We start from the raw sequence: 14,443 nt of genomic DNA on the forward strand, positions 1-14,443 counted from the left end.
TGGTGGAGTTCAGAATGCTCTTTGATTGTAGGTGAACTATAAATCCCAGCAACTACAACTCCCAAATGTCAAGGTCTATTTCCCCCCAAATCCACCAGTGTTCACAATTGGGCATAGTGAGTATCTGTGCCAAGTTTGGTCCAGATCCATCATTGTTTGAGTCCACAGTGCTTTCTGGAAGTGGGTGAACTACAACTCCCAAACCGAAAGTTAATGCCCACCAAACCCTTCCAGTATTTTCTGTTGGTCATGAGAATTCTGTGTGAGAATTTTGGTTCAATTCCATCGTTGGTGGAGTTCTGAATGCTCTTAATTGTAGTTGAACTATAAATCCCAGCAACTACATCTCTCAAATGACAAATTCTATCCCTACCCCCCAACCTCACCAGTATTCAAATGTGGACGTATCGGGTATTTGTGCCAAATTTGGTCCAGTGAATGAAAATACATTCTGCTTAACTGTTTTGATTTGCTTCTGGTATTGTTGTTGTATTATGTTCTGTTGTATTGTGTTTGAGGCTTCGGCCTGTGTGAACCGCATCGAGTCCTACGGGAGATGATAGCGGGGTACAAATAAAGTTAATAATAATAATAATAATAATAATAATAATAATCTCAGATATATTACAAGTCATAACAGTAGCAAAACTACAGTTGTGAAGTAGCAACGAAAATAATGTTATGGTTGGGGGTCACCACAACAGGAGGAACTGTATTAAGGGGTCGCGGCATTAGGAAGGTTGAGAAACACTGCTCTACAGGATAGCTGGCATTGCTCCCCCCCCCCCCCCCCGATGTGCAACGAAAAGTTGCTGTTAAAAGTGAGAAAAATAAGGTTGAACACTGTAAACATTGGGAAGAACACCTTGATAGTAAAGATGTTTAACAGTGGAATCACCTGCCTCATAGGAAGCCTGCTACAAAACAGGAGCTTTTTTGTTGAGTTCCAGGGCCAGAGAAGCAGATGGCGGAAACAGAAGAACGGCCTGCCTCAAGGGAGCGTTCTTGCTCCATCCATGTTCAACATCTACACAAATGACCAGCCACTGCCAAAAGGGACGGAGAGCTTCATCTATGCTGATGATCGTGCCATTACTGCTCAAGCAGGGAGCTTTGAGATGGTTGAACAGAAGCTCTCCGAAGCTCTAGGTGCTCTTACTGCCTATTACAGGGAAAACCAGCTGATTCCTAATCCATCTAAAACACAGACATGTGCCTTTCATCTCAAGAACAGACAAGCACCCCAAGCTCTGAAGATCACCTGGGAAGGAATCCCACTGGAGCATTGCAGCGCACCCAAATCCCTGGGAGTCACTCTGGACCGTGCCCTGACCTACAAGAAGCACTGCCTGAATATCAAGCAAAAAGTGGGTTCTAGAAACAATATCATATGAAAGCTGATTGGCACAACCTGGGGATCACAACCAGATACAGTGAAGACATCTGCCCTTGCGCTGTGCTACTCTTCTGCTGAGTATGCATGCCCAGTGGGGAATACATCTCACAACACTAAAACAGTGGATGTGGCTCTTAATGAGACATGCCACATTATCATGGGGTGTCGGCGCCCTACACCACTGGAGAAATTACACTGCTTAGCTGGTATTGCACCACCTGACATCCGCCGGGAAGTAGCAGCCAATAGTGAAAGGACCAAGGCAGAGACATCTCCAGCTCATCCCTTGTTTGGCTATCAGCCAGCATGTCAATGTCTTAAATCTAGACATAGTTTTCTTAGATCTACAGAGACACTCGCTGGAACACCTCAGCAAGCAAGAGTCCAAAAGTAGCAGGCTCAAACCCAGAACCTCAACCAATGGCTGATACCAAATGAGAGACTCCCCCCTGGGCACACAGAGGACTGGGCAACTTGGAAGGCACTGAACAGACTGCGCTCGGGCACCACGAGAAGCAGAGCCAACCTTCAGAAATGGGGCTACAAAGTGGAATCCACGACATGCGAGTGTGGAGAAGAGCCAACCACAGACCACCTGCTGCAATTCAACCTGAGCCCTGCCACATGCACAAGGGAGGACCTCCTTGCAGCAACATCAGAGGCACTCCAAGGGGCCAGATACTGCTCAAAGGACATTTAAATTTTGTATTTTGTCTGTTTGTTTGCTTTGTTCTGTTAGAAATGTAATATAATTGACTGGCTGCCCTGACACGACAAATAAAAACAGTGGAATCTGGTGCAGTCTCCTTCTCTGGAGGGTTTTAAGCAGAGAGTGGGTGGGCATCTGTCAGGAGTGCTTGGATTGGGTCTTCCTGCAAGGAATGGAGTTGGACTGGATGGCTGTTGGCTTCCTTCCAACTTTGCAATTCCAAGAAGGCATTTCCACCCCAAAGGCATCAGAGCCATACTGCAAACCCCCTTTTTCTCTGGAGAAGTGTTGTCCAGTGTTGCATTGATGAGGAGGAAGATGATGCATTGTGGATGGACTGCAGCTCTTTGCCCACCATGCCTTGGAGAGAGTCTCATGGCACCCCCAAAGAAGGAGTCTTCCCTCTCCCCTTTGCAACCGCTGCCTTGCAACCGCTTGTCTTGTGTTGCGTTCCCTCATCAAGGCGGGTGCCGCTTGTCTGCTCCGCCAGGGCTTGGCCCCCGCACTATGCAAATGGGGATGGCTGTTAATCATGTAAAAATGTCACAATTACCATATCGTTAGGAGAGGAACCTGATGAGGAAACCACCAGCCGGTCGGTGCTGGTTGCGCCCCTCGTTTCCCCCAACAACTTGCATCTCTCCATTCATTTTATTTGATGCATTGAAATGTTTCCGTCTCACCTTCCGTAGAATGAAATCAGTTTTAGAAATATAAAATAGGAAGCAAAACAAACTTAACGTACAGCTTGGATACATATTGCTCTGATTCACAAATTAAAATAGGTTAAAGCCAGCTATACAATTAGATACAATCATTGTATTGTCGAAGGCTTTCATGGCTGGATCACTGGGTGGTTGTAGATTTTTCGGGCTATATGGCCATGTTTTAGAAGCATTCTCTCCTGACGTTTCACCTGCATCTATGGCAAGCATCCTCAGAAGTTGTGAGGTCTCACAACCTCTGAGGATGCTTGCTATAGATGCAGGCGAAACGTCAGGAGAGAATGCTTCTAGAACATGGCCATATAGCCCGAAAAACCTACAACCACCCAGATACAATCATGTTTACCACCAAAAGCATTAAGATACGTTCAGAAGAGTTTTCCCTTTGCCTCCCTCAGAGGCTAAGGTCACATCTACACTGCTACATAATCCAGTTTCTGAGTGCAAATTAACTGCATTGAACTGGATTATGTAGCAGTGTAGATTCATGCCCCGTTTACACTGTCTAATATAATCCAGTTTCCAAATGCAGATTATTATTATTACTTACTTACTTACTTAGGCGATCCCTCGTAGTCCAGGATGATGGTCCTCCAAGGTCGGTGTTCTGGCGGTGAGGCCGTAGGTGACTGTGGAGCCCAATTCTTGATCTGCATCTTCTCCCACAGTGAGGGCATGAGTTTCCAAGTGGAAGGCGGTCCCGGTCAGGGTTGGCTTGACGTGCCTTCCTCTTGGCACGTTTCTCTCTTTCACCCTCCATCCGTGCCTCTTCAAATTCTACAGCACTGCTGGTCACAGCTGACCTCCAGCTGGATCGCTCAAGGGCCAGGGCTTCCCAGTTCTCAGTGTCTATGCCAGAGTTTTTAAGGTTGGCTTTGAGCCCATCTTTAAATCTCTTTTCCTGTCCTCCAACATTCCGTTTTCCGTTCTTGAGTTTGGAATAGAGCAACTGCTTTGGGAGACGGTGGTTGGGCATCCGGACAATATGACCAGTCCAGCGGAGTTGATGGCAGAGGACCATCACTTCAATGCTGGTGGTCTTTGTTTCTTCCAGCATGCTGACGTTTGTCCGCTTGTCTTCCCAAGAGATTTGCAGGATTTTCCGGAGGCAGCGCTGATGGAATCATTCCAGGAGTTGCATGTGACGTCTGTAAACAGTCCACGTTTTGCAGGCATAGAGCAGCATTGGGAGGACAATAGCTTTATAGACAAGCCCCTTGGTCTCCCTACAGATGTCCCGGTCCTCAAACACTCTCTGCTTCCTTCGGAAAAATGCTGCACTCGCAGAGCTCAAGCTGTGTTGTATTTCAGTGTCAATGTTGACTTTTGTGGAGAGGTGGCTGCCAAGGGAGCGGAAACGGTCAACATTTTCTAATGTTACACCATTAAGCTGTATCTCTGGCGTTGGGGAGGGGATGGCTGGTGACTGCTGGAACAGCACTTTGGTTTTCTTTATGTTCAATGACAGGCCGAGCTTCTTGTATGCTTCTGCAAAGATGTTTAGGGTAGCTTGTAGGTCTTCTTCTGAATGCACACAGACGACGTTGTCATCAGCATATTGGAGTTCTATAACAGTTTTACAAGGTCTTTAACTTTCTCTGCAAATTGGTGCTGGAGCTTCCCTGAATTTCAACTCCAACCTATTGCATTTTGAGCCAGAGCAGTTCAAATGGTGTCAAAACTGCATTAAATGCCATAATGCAGATGCACCATAATCATCCCGTAATCCTATTGGTGTCTATAGAAGATGAAAAGCCCTGAAGTGTTGCTTGAGTCTCCCTCCATCCATAATATTCTCTTTCCAAATATTTTTAATGTTGCTTTGCCTTGTTTAATGCCTCTTGTCACCCTGCAGGTTGTGGTGTCGACGACGGTGAATGTGGACGGCCATGTCCTTGCCGTTTCCGACAATATGTTTGTGCATAACAACTCCAAGCATGGACGGCGGGCACGGAGGATGGACCCCTCTGAAGGTATGGCAAACTACAAATCCCAGGATTCCAAATGAAAGGACACACATGCCCCTTATAAGAACCCTTAACAGGTGTTCAAGGCCCTGGAAGAACACACACACATATAGCAAGGGACCTTTAACCCTACACAGTTGCTGCAATGGCATCCTGGGATTTATAGTCTAGCAGAATGTATTTAGACTTTTTTGGGTGCATCTACACCAGTGTTTCTCAACCTTCCTAATGCCGTGACCCCTCAATACAGTTCCTCATGTCGTGGTGATCCCCAGACATAACATTCTTTTGCTAATTCATAACTATAATTTTGCTCCTGTTATGAAACATAATTTGCGATTTGTAGTTGTTGGGATTTATAGTTCACCTACAATCAAAGAGTATTCTGAACTCCACCAATGATGGAATTGAACCAAACTTGGCACACAGAATGCCCACGACCAACAGAAAACACTGGAAGGGTGGGTGGGCATTGACCTTGAGTTTGGGAGTTGTAGTTCACCTACAAAGAGCACTATGGACTCAAACAGTGATGGATCTAGACCAAATTTGGCATGAATACTCAGTATGCTAAATGTGAACACTCGTGGGGTTTGGGGAAAATAGGCCTTGACATTTGGGAGTTGTAGTTGGTGGGATTTATAGTTCACCTACAATCAAAGACCATTCTGAACCTCACCAGCGATAGAATTGGGTCAAACTTCCCACACAGAACCCCCATGACCAACAGAAAATATTGTGTTTTCTGATGGTCTTTGGTGACCCCTCTGGCACCCCTTGGTGACCCCTCCAGGGGTTCCGACCCCCAGGTTGAGAAACACTGATCTACAGGGTAGAATTAATGCAATTCAACACCACTTTGACAACCATGGGCCAATGCTGTGGAATCATAGAAGTTGTAGTTTTGCAAGATCTTTCTCTCTCCCCAAATTGCTACAAAAAAGTCACCCACCACTTCTGGTAAAGTGGGATCGAACTGCATTAATTCTATGGTATGGATAAATCCATAGTCTTGATTATTATGGGATGCATTTGTTGCCTCAGTTGCCTTTTTTTGTATCAAGCCATGGCTAAGGATGCTTGATGTCCGAAGCAATAAACCAAGCATACCTCTGAGGATGCTTGCCATAGATGCAGGCGAAATGTCAGGAGAGAATGCCTCTAGAACATGGCCATATAACCTGAAAAAACCTACAACAACCAAATAAACCATGGTTTGTAATTATTGTGCTGAAATCCAACAATTCTGTAGTTTTGATATTTTATTTTCCTGGGGCTCAACTACACTGTAAAATTAATGCAGTTTGACATCACTTTGACTGCTTTAGTTCAATGCTACAGAGTCCTGGGAATTGTAGTCTGCCCTCATTGGCAGGGAAGGCTAAAGACCTTGTGAAATCACAGCTCCCAGCATTCCATTGCACTGAGCCATTGCACTGAGCCATAGCAGACTACAATTAAAGTGATATCGAACTGCATTAATTCTGCAGTGCAGATGCACCACTGGATGCTTTTCGGTACCAACTTCTCCAAACTTTGCCCCAGGACTTCACAATCTTTTCATAAATTATGCAAAAAACACTATTTTTCCCCCTCTAAATTTTGTGTAATCAGTTGGGCTGTGGATGATTAATCACTTCAACTAGAGAATCAAGGAAAGCTTTCTCGCTACTTAATTGGTGTGAGTAAATTTTTTATCAGCGGGAGGACCTATTAATTGGCGGGACCTCCAAACTGAGGAGGCCTGGATCTGTTTTGGAGTCCTGCAGTTGCATCGTCTTGGTGCATGATTCAAAAATAGGAAAACGCCCAAGCAAATTTTTTCCTGGACGGGAAGGGTGCATCTACACTGTAGAATGAATGCAATTTGATACCACTTTAACTGCCATGGCTCAATGCAATGGAATCCTGGGTGTTGAAATTTAGCGAGGTTTTTAAGCTGCCCTATTTGGCAGGGAAGGCTAAATAAAGTCTTTGCAAAAGTACAACTCCCATGATTCCATAGTATTGACCCATGGAAACTAAACTGGTGTCAAAATTGCATTAAATCTGTTGCGCAGAAGCGGATTTTAGCCAGGTCCCATGCAAAAGATACACAGGCAAGAAGGAAAAGGAACAGAAAAACTTATCAGCAGAGGCAATAAACCTTGACGAAATGGGAACCTTAGATCAGGCTGACCGTTTGGAGTCCAGAGTTCGAAGGAGTGTGAGAATAGCTAACAAAAAGGAGGCCAGAGGCCAAAGAAACGCCTTCATGTTTTGCAGTGCAACAAACTTACATAGTCCTTGTAAGTAACACAGAATAAGGCCCAGAATTGGACACAATATTCCAGGTGTGGTCTAGCCAAAGCGGAATAGAGAAGCAGTGCTACCCCTCTATTCCGCCTTGGTTAGACCACACCTGGAATATTGTGTCCAATTCTGGGCACCACAATTCAAGAGAGATATTGACAAGCTGGAATGTGTCCAGAGGAGGGTGACTAAAATGTTCAAGGGTCTGGAGAACAAGCCCTATGAGGAGTGGCTTAAGGAGCTGGGCATGTTTAGCCTGAATAAGAGAAGGCTGAGAGGAGACATGATAGCCATGTGTAAATATGTGAGGGAAAGCCACAGGGAGGAGGGAGCAAGCTTGTTTTCTCCTTCCCTGGAGACTAGGACGCAATGGAACAATGGCTTCAAACTACAAGAGAAGAGATTCCATCTGAACATGAGGAAGAACTTCCTGACTGTGAGAGCCGTTCAGCAGTGGAACTCTCTGCCCCGGAGGCCCAGTTTACCTGTTCTAACGTATCTCCCTCTACGTCCCACCTCGAAGTTTTAGATCTTCTGGGGAGGCCCTGCTCTCATCCCCACCTTTGGCGCAAACATGCTTGGCGGGGACAAGGGACAAGGCCTTCTCGGTGGTGGCCCCCCGCCTGTGGAACTCGCTCCCCAGCGAAATCAGGTCAACAACATCCCTCCTCACCTTCAGGAGGAAATTGAAAACGTGGTTATGGGACCGGGCCTTTGGGTAGTTTGTAGAAAATTGACAATGACAATGATGATAATGGACTATGGATAGGCTTCCGATGGTGTTGTGTTCGCTGAATTCATTTCTAGATAAGGCTAGACAGCCAGTATTATTGTCCTTTTTATTATTGTACTTTTAGTTTTAAACAAATTTTTTTAAAACTAATTTAACGTATTATTCATATGTAATCACTATATGTATTATTTGTATGTAATCACAAGTCCTGGCACCATGTTTGGCTTGTAGTCCATACTCTAGGAGTTCTGCTTTTGCAAACCTTTCCAGGCATGGACCAACTTTGGCCGTCCCTCCAGTTGTTTTGGACTCCAACTCCCACAATTCCTAACAGCCTACCGGCTGTTAGGAATTGTGGGAGTTGGAGTCCCAAAACACCTGGAGGGATGGCCAAAGTTGACCCATTCCTGATTTATATAAAGAGTTCTAGGGTGTCACCAAACTGCAAATCTCTGGATTCCATAGCTTTGAGCCTGATGCCTTGTCTCTCCCCTTCCTTCCCAAAGCTGCAACGCCTTGCATCAAAGCCATCAGTCCCAGCGAAGGCTGGACCACCGGCGGGGCCACCGTCATTGTCATCGGGGACAACTTCTTCGACGGGCTGCAAGTGGTCTTTGGCACCATGCTGGTCTGGAGCGAGGTGAGCCCACTTCCAAGCAAAGATCCCACCTAAGCACGAGGAGGAGTTTCCCAGTGGCTAGAGCCATTCAGAAGTGGAATACGCAGCAATGGAGGGTTGTAGAGTTTTCAAACAGAGGCTGAATGAACATCTGTCCAGAGGGTTTGGATTGTGTCTTCCAGCACAGCAAAATGTATTTGGACTGGGTTGCCTTGGCATGTCTCTTCCAACTCTAGGTCCTCATCTCAAAGCATGTTATAAATTTAAAAAGGTCTCTGAAAGGAGAGCAAGGAGGATGCCAGGCTGAACTCTAGGAAGGGGCTTTCAGACTCTGGAGCCACCTCCAAGAAGGCCCTGTCTCCCATGCTGCCTAGAGATATCCATTGCCTCGCTTGTATTCCTTGGCTAAAGCTCCATCTATACTGCCATTATAATGCAGATTGAGTTGGATTACACTATGTAGCAAAATTAGAAAAAGAAATCGTGTTCCTGGTTTCAAAGCATTATTTCCTGTTTAACTGTGTGATACTTACTTTGAGTGTAGTTGCACTACTCCAGAAACTTCGTTTTTGTGGCTGCCACAAACTAAGTTGAATTGGTTGAGGATCTGTGAGAGAATGCCTCTAGACCATGGCCATATAGCCCGGAAAAACCTACAACAACCCATTATTATTATTATTATTATTATTATTATTATTATTATTATTGCAGGATGTCTCTCCTGCAAAGACAAAGGGTTTTTGCAGTTTCATAAACTTTTCCCACACTTTTATGATAGAACCTATTAGGAAATGACATTTATAACACAGGAACAAAAATCATGTTGCATAGTATTAAATGGCATCGCAGACTCATATAGCCCAGATCAAGGCCGTCCATTCTGCATTATATGAGTCTCTACACTGACTCTATAAAGCAGTTCAAACTACATTATATGACAGTGTAGATGGAGCCTCAGAGCATCTTGTGACCGTAGAAGTTGATAATTGACTTGAAAGCAATGGGAATGGACAGCTCAAACTGGGATGTGGTTGGAATAGGAGGAAACAGTTGCCACGGGAAGGGAAGATTTCCCTTTCATGCTGCCTTTTCCCCTTTTGAAATATCTCCTTTGCTTCCACTTAACTGTTTTCCTCCACCTGTTTGTCCAAATTGTTGTTGTTTGTGATAATAACAATAACAACTCTCTTGACAGCTCATCACACCCCACGCCATCCGCGTCCAGACTCCTCCGAGGCACATCCCGGGCGTCGTGGAAGTGACGTTGTCCTACAAATCCAAGCAATTCTGCAAAGGAGCCCCAGGACGCTTCGTCTACACCGGTACGACACGTGTGTGCATGAGTGTGTACACTTAGAACTTAGACATGCATGCATTGACTTCGTTTATGTGTCATCTTTCTCCCAGATGAGGACCCAGGGTAGATAGACAAGCTGGAATGTGTCCAGAGGAGGGCAACTAAAATGATCAAGGGTCTGGAGAACAAGCCCTATGAGGAGCGGCTTAAGGAGCTGGGCATGTTTAGCCTGAAGAAGAGAAGGCTGAGAGGAGATATGATAAGAGCCATGTATAAATATGTGAGAGGAAGCCACAGGGAGGAGGAGGGAGCAAGCTTGTTTTCTGCTTCCCTGGAGACTAGGTCGCATTGGAACAATGGCTTCAAACTACAAGAAAAGAGATTCCATCTGAACATGAGGAAGAACTTCCTGACTGTGAGAGCCGTTCAGCAGTGGAACTCTCTGCCCCGGAGTGTGGTGGTGGCTCCTTCTTTGGAAGCTTTTAAACAGAGGCTGGATGGCCATCTGTCAGGGGTGATTTGAATGCAATACACCTGCTTCTTGGCAGAATGGGGTTGGACTGGATGGCCCATGAGGTCTCTTCCAACTCTTGATCTTCCAGGTAGTCTGGACTTAAAACCTATAGCACTTTATGGGTCATAGCCAGCACTTTGAATTGTGACCCAAAACAAACTAGTCGTCAGTGAAGCTCTTTACATAATTGAATTATATGCGCCCAGTAACTGACCACAGTTAGATTTTTCACCATAGTATTTTGCGTCATTTAAAGTTTTCGAACAGTTTCCAAGGTTAGCACCATGTAGAGTGCATTATAGTCTTCCAAATAGGAATTTTAGATTTGGGGATTTGGCTTTTCTAGCCCATCATCCACTTCTTGTCATATCTGCACCACAATTGAAGGGAGATGTTGACAAGCTGGAATGTGTCCAGAGGAGGGCGACTAAAATGATCAAGGGTCTGGAGAACAAGCCCTATGAGGAGCGGCTGAAAGAGCTGGGCATGTTTACTTTGAAGAAGAGAAGGCTGAGAGGAGACATGATGAGGGCCATGTATAAATACGTGAGATGGGAAGTCATAGGGAGGAGGGAGCAAGCTTGTTTTCTGCTGCCCTGGAGACTAGGACGCAATGAAACAATGTATTGGCCATCAAATGCTAATCAAGGTGGTCAGTTGACACATTCACACCTAGCTCCAACAGACAAGAGTTCTTTGTCCCACCCTGGTCATTCCACAGATATATAAACCCTTTTTCCTAGTTCTAACAGACCTCACTACGTCTGAGGATGCTTGCCATAGATGCAGGCGAAACGTCAGGAGAGAACGCCTCTAGAACATGGCCATATAGCCCGAAAAAACCTACAACAACCCAATGGAACAATGTCTTCAAACTACAAGAGAGGAGATTCCATCTGAACATGAGGAAGAACTTCCTGCCGGGGAGAGCTGTTCAGCAGCGGAACTCTCTGCCCCGGAGTGTGGTGGAGGCTCCTTCTTTGGAAGCTTTTAAACAGAGGCTGGATGGCCATCTGTCGGGGGTGCTTTGAATGCAATTTTCCTGCTTCTTGGCAGAATGGGGTTGGACTGGATGGCCCAGGAGGTCTCTTCCAACTCTTTGATTCTATGATTCATGGTAGCCCATCATGAGACTGTAAGCACAATAATAACATCATGCCAGTAGTAGCTGGTAGAGGCCCCCATGTCCGGTCCTTTCTGGGTTTTAGTCCAATCTGTAAAAGAGCCATTCAAGGTGGTTCAATTGTTCTGAGGATCTTAGGTGCTGAACCTGTTCAGGTTTTGACTCAAACCCAGAACAGTCCCTTGCTCTATTGATGCAGGATGCACCAGTCCAAACTGCATGAAACATACTAGACTACAGGGACTTACTTAGGCGATCCCTCGTTGGCTGAGTAGGATAGTCTTCCAGGATCAGTTTTCTGGTGGGTCCGTAGGTGACTGTGGAGCCTATTCTTGACCTGCATCTTCTCCCACAGTGAGGGCATCGGTTTCCAGGTGGAAGGCGGTCTCGGTCAGGGTTGGCTTGACGCGCCTTCCTCTTGGCACGTTTCTCTCTTTCACCCTCCATTCGTGCCTTTTCAAATTCTGCAGCACTGCTGGTCACAGCTGACCTCCAGCTGAAGCGCTCAAGGGCCAGGGCTTCCCAATTCTCAGTGTCTATGTCAGAGTTTTTAAGGTTGGCTTTGAGCCCATCTTTAAATCTCTTTTCCTGTCCCCCAATATTCTTGAGTTCAGAATAGAGTAACTGCTTTGGGAGATGGTGGTTGGGCATCCGGACAACGTGGCCAGTCCAGCGGAGTTGATGGCGGAGGATCATCGCTTCAATGCTGGTGGGAAGACAAGCTAACGTTTGTCCGCTTGTCTTCCCAAGAGATTTGCAGAATTTTCCGGAGGCAGCGCTGGTGGAATCGTTCCAGGATTTGCATGTGACGTCTGTAGACAGTCCACGTTTCGCAGGCGTATAGCAGGGCTGGGAGGACAATAGCTCTGTAAAGAAGCACCTTGGTATCCCTACGAATGTCCCAGTCCTCAAACACTCTCTGCTTCATTCGGAAAAAAGCTGCACTCGGAGAGCTCAGGCGGTGATGTATTTCGGTGTCAATGTCGACTTTGGTGGAGAGGTGGCTGCCAAGGGAGCAGAAATGCTCAACATTTTCTAATGTTACCCCATTAAGCTGTATCTCTGGCATTGGAGAGGGACAGGCTGGTGACTGCTGGAAGAGCACTTTGGTTTTCTCAATGTTCAATGACAGGCCGAGCTTTTCGTATGCTTCTGCAAAGGTGTTTAGAGGTCTACGGGGACTAAGGAGAAGAGAATTACCAGGAAGAAATACTGTATATCGAGGTGGAGAGTGGGAACACGAGAAAGAAAGAGAAATAGGCGAGTTCGGAGAAAGATGTGTGCCGTCTCTCCTGCATACATGCATACATACATTAGTTCCCAGGGGAGCAGAGAGCAGGAACGAGGAAGATGCGTGATCCTTCTGCCGTGCAAATGGTCCGGGGGGGATTCCTCCCCTCCTTTCCTCTTCCCCCTCCATTTCCAATTCATGAATTATCTATACCTATCGACCCACAGCAAGGGAGGACTTTGAGGGAAGGGGAGGAAGGGATGAGAAAGAGGATTGATCTCTTGTAATAACGGTTCAGAACTCTGTAAATGACTTGGGACTTTTGTATCCTGATGGCCATCTGTTGGAAAGCTTTGATTGTTCTTGTGGGTTTTTTCGGGCTATAGAGCCATGTTCTAGAGGCATTTCTCCTGACGTTTCGCCTGCATCTATGGCAAGCATCCTCAGAGGTAGTGAGGTCCTCACTACCTCTGAGGATGTTTGCCATAGATGCAGGCGAAACGTCAGGAGAAATGCCTCCAGAACATGGATCTATAGCCCGAAAAAACCCACAAGAACCTAGTGATTCCGGCCATGAAAGCCTTCGACAATACAAGTTTTGATTGCATCTTCCTGCCTGGTAGAAAGGGGTTGGACTGGATGGCCCTGGAGGTCTCTTCCAACTCGAGGTTGCTTTCATCCAAACTTCCTGCCTGATCTTGGAAGCTAAGCAGGGACCACTCTGGTTAGTTCCTAGATGGGAGGCCACCAATGCATCCCAGGGGATGGAGGCTCATTTTCAGAGGAACTGGCCAAAGCACCTCCGAATTTTCCTCGCTTAAGACAACCCTATGGAATTCATGGGATCACCTATGGAATTAATAGGGTTGGCATAAATCAACAAGAGACTTCAAGGCACGTAAACATAGATGCCTTGAAGTCACCAGACTGGTGACTTCAAGGCATCTATGTTTATGTGCCTTGAAGTCACCTGTTGATTTATGCCAATCCTATAAATTCCATAGGCTTCTATACACAGAATAAAATTTAAGTACCCTAAAAACACCAGCTCCCATCTGGTATTGGAAGCTAAGCTGGGTCAGTCCTGTTTCGTACTTGGATGGAATATTGTGTCCAATTCTGGGCACCACAATTCAAGAGAGATATTGACAAGCTGGAATGTGTCCAGAGGAGGGCGACTAAAATGATCAAGGGTCTGGAGAACAAGCCCTATGAGGAGCGGCTTAGGGAACTGGGCATGTTTAGCCTGAAGAAGAGAAGGCTGAGAGGAGATATGATAGCCATGTATAATTATGTGAGAGGAAGCCACAGGGAGGAGGGAGCAAGCTTGTTTTCTGCTTCCTTGGAGACTAGGATGCAATGGAACAATGGCTTCAAACTACAAGAGAGGAGATTCCATCTGAACATTAGGAAGAACTTCCTGACTGTGAGAGCCGTTCAGCAGTGGAACTCTCTGCTCCGGAGTGTGATGGAGGCTCCTTCTTTGGATGCTTTTAAGCAGAGGCTGGATGGCCATCTGTCAGGGGTGATTTGAATGCAATATTCCTGCTTCTTGGCAGGGGGTTGGACTGGATGGCCCATGAGGTCTCTTCCAACTCTTTGATTCTATGATTCTATGATTCTATGGGAGACTGACAACAAATACAAGTTCCAGAATAAGAGACTGATGAAACCACCTTGGAGTATCCCTTATTTAAGGAAAGTCTATGACAGTCATGGATCTGCCCTGTCAACAGGCAGCTTGGAGGCACCATATAGCACAGAGCTTGTAAACTACCTGATTTTGAAAGCTAAGCAGACTTATCCCTGGTTAGTGTTTGGATGGCCTTAAGTTTTT

General features: G+C 46.0%; 1 protein-coding gene across 2 annotated transcripts in view; it reads left to right on the plus strand.

Moving 5' to 3' along the window:
• EBF4 (EBF family member 4) overlaps positions 1-14,443 on the plus strand; it is a 150,835-nt gene that overhangs the window by 93,423 nt on the left and 42,969 nt on the right. For both annotated transcript variants that reach the window (XM_060779466.2, XM_067468492.1), the window contains exons 9-11: positions 4,686-4,803; positions 8,329-8,462; positions 9,637-9,763. In XM_060779466.2, the coding sequence (XP_060635449.2) occupies positions 4,686-4,803; positions 8,329-8,462; positions 9,637-9,763 (379 nt within the window). The remainder of the gene's footprint in view (positions 1-4,685; positions 4,804-8,328; positions 8,463-9,636; positions 9,764-14,443) is intronic.

This window comes from Anolis sagrei, chromosome 5 (genome assembly GCF_037176765.1).
Source record: "Anolis sagrei isolate rAnoSag1 chromosome 5, rAnoSag1.mat, whole genome shotgun sequence".
NCBI lineage: Eukaryota > Metazoa > Chordata > Lepidosauria > Squamata > Dactyloidae > Anolis > Anolis sagrei.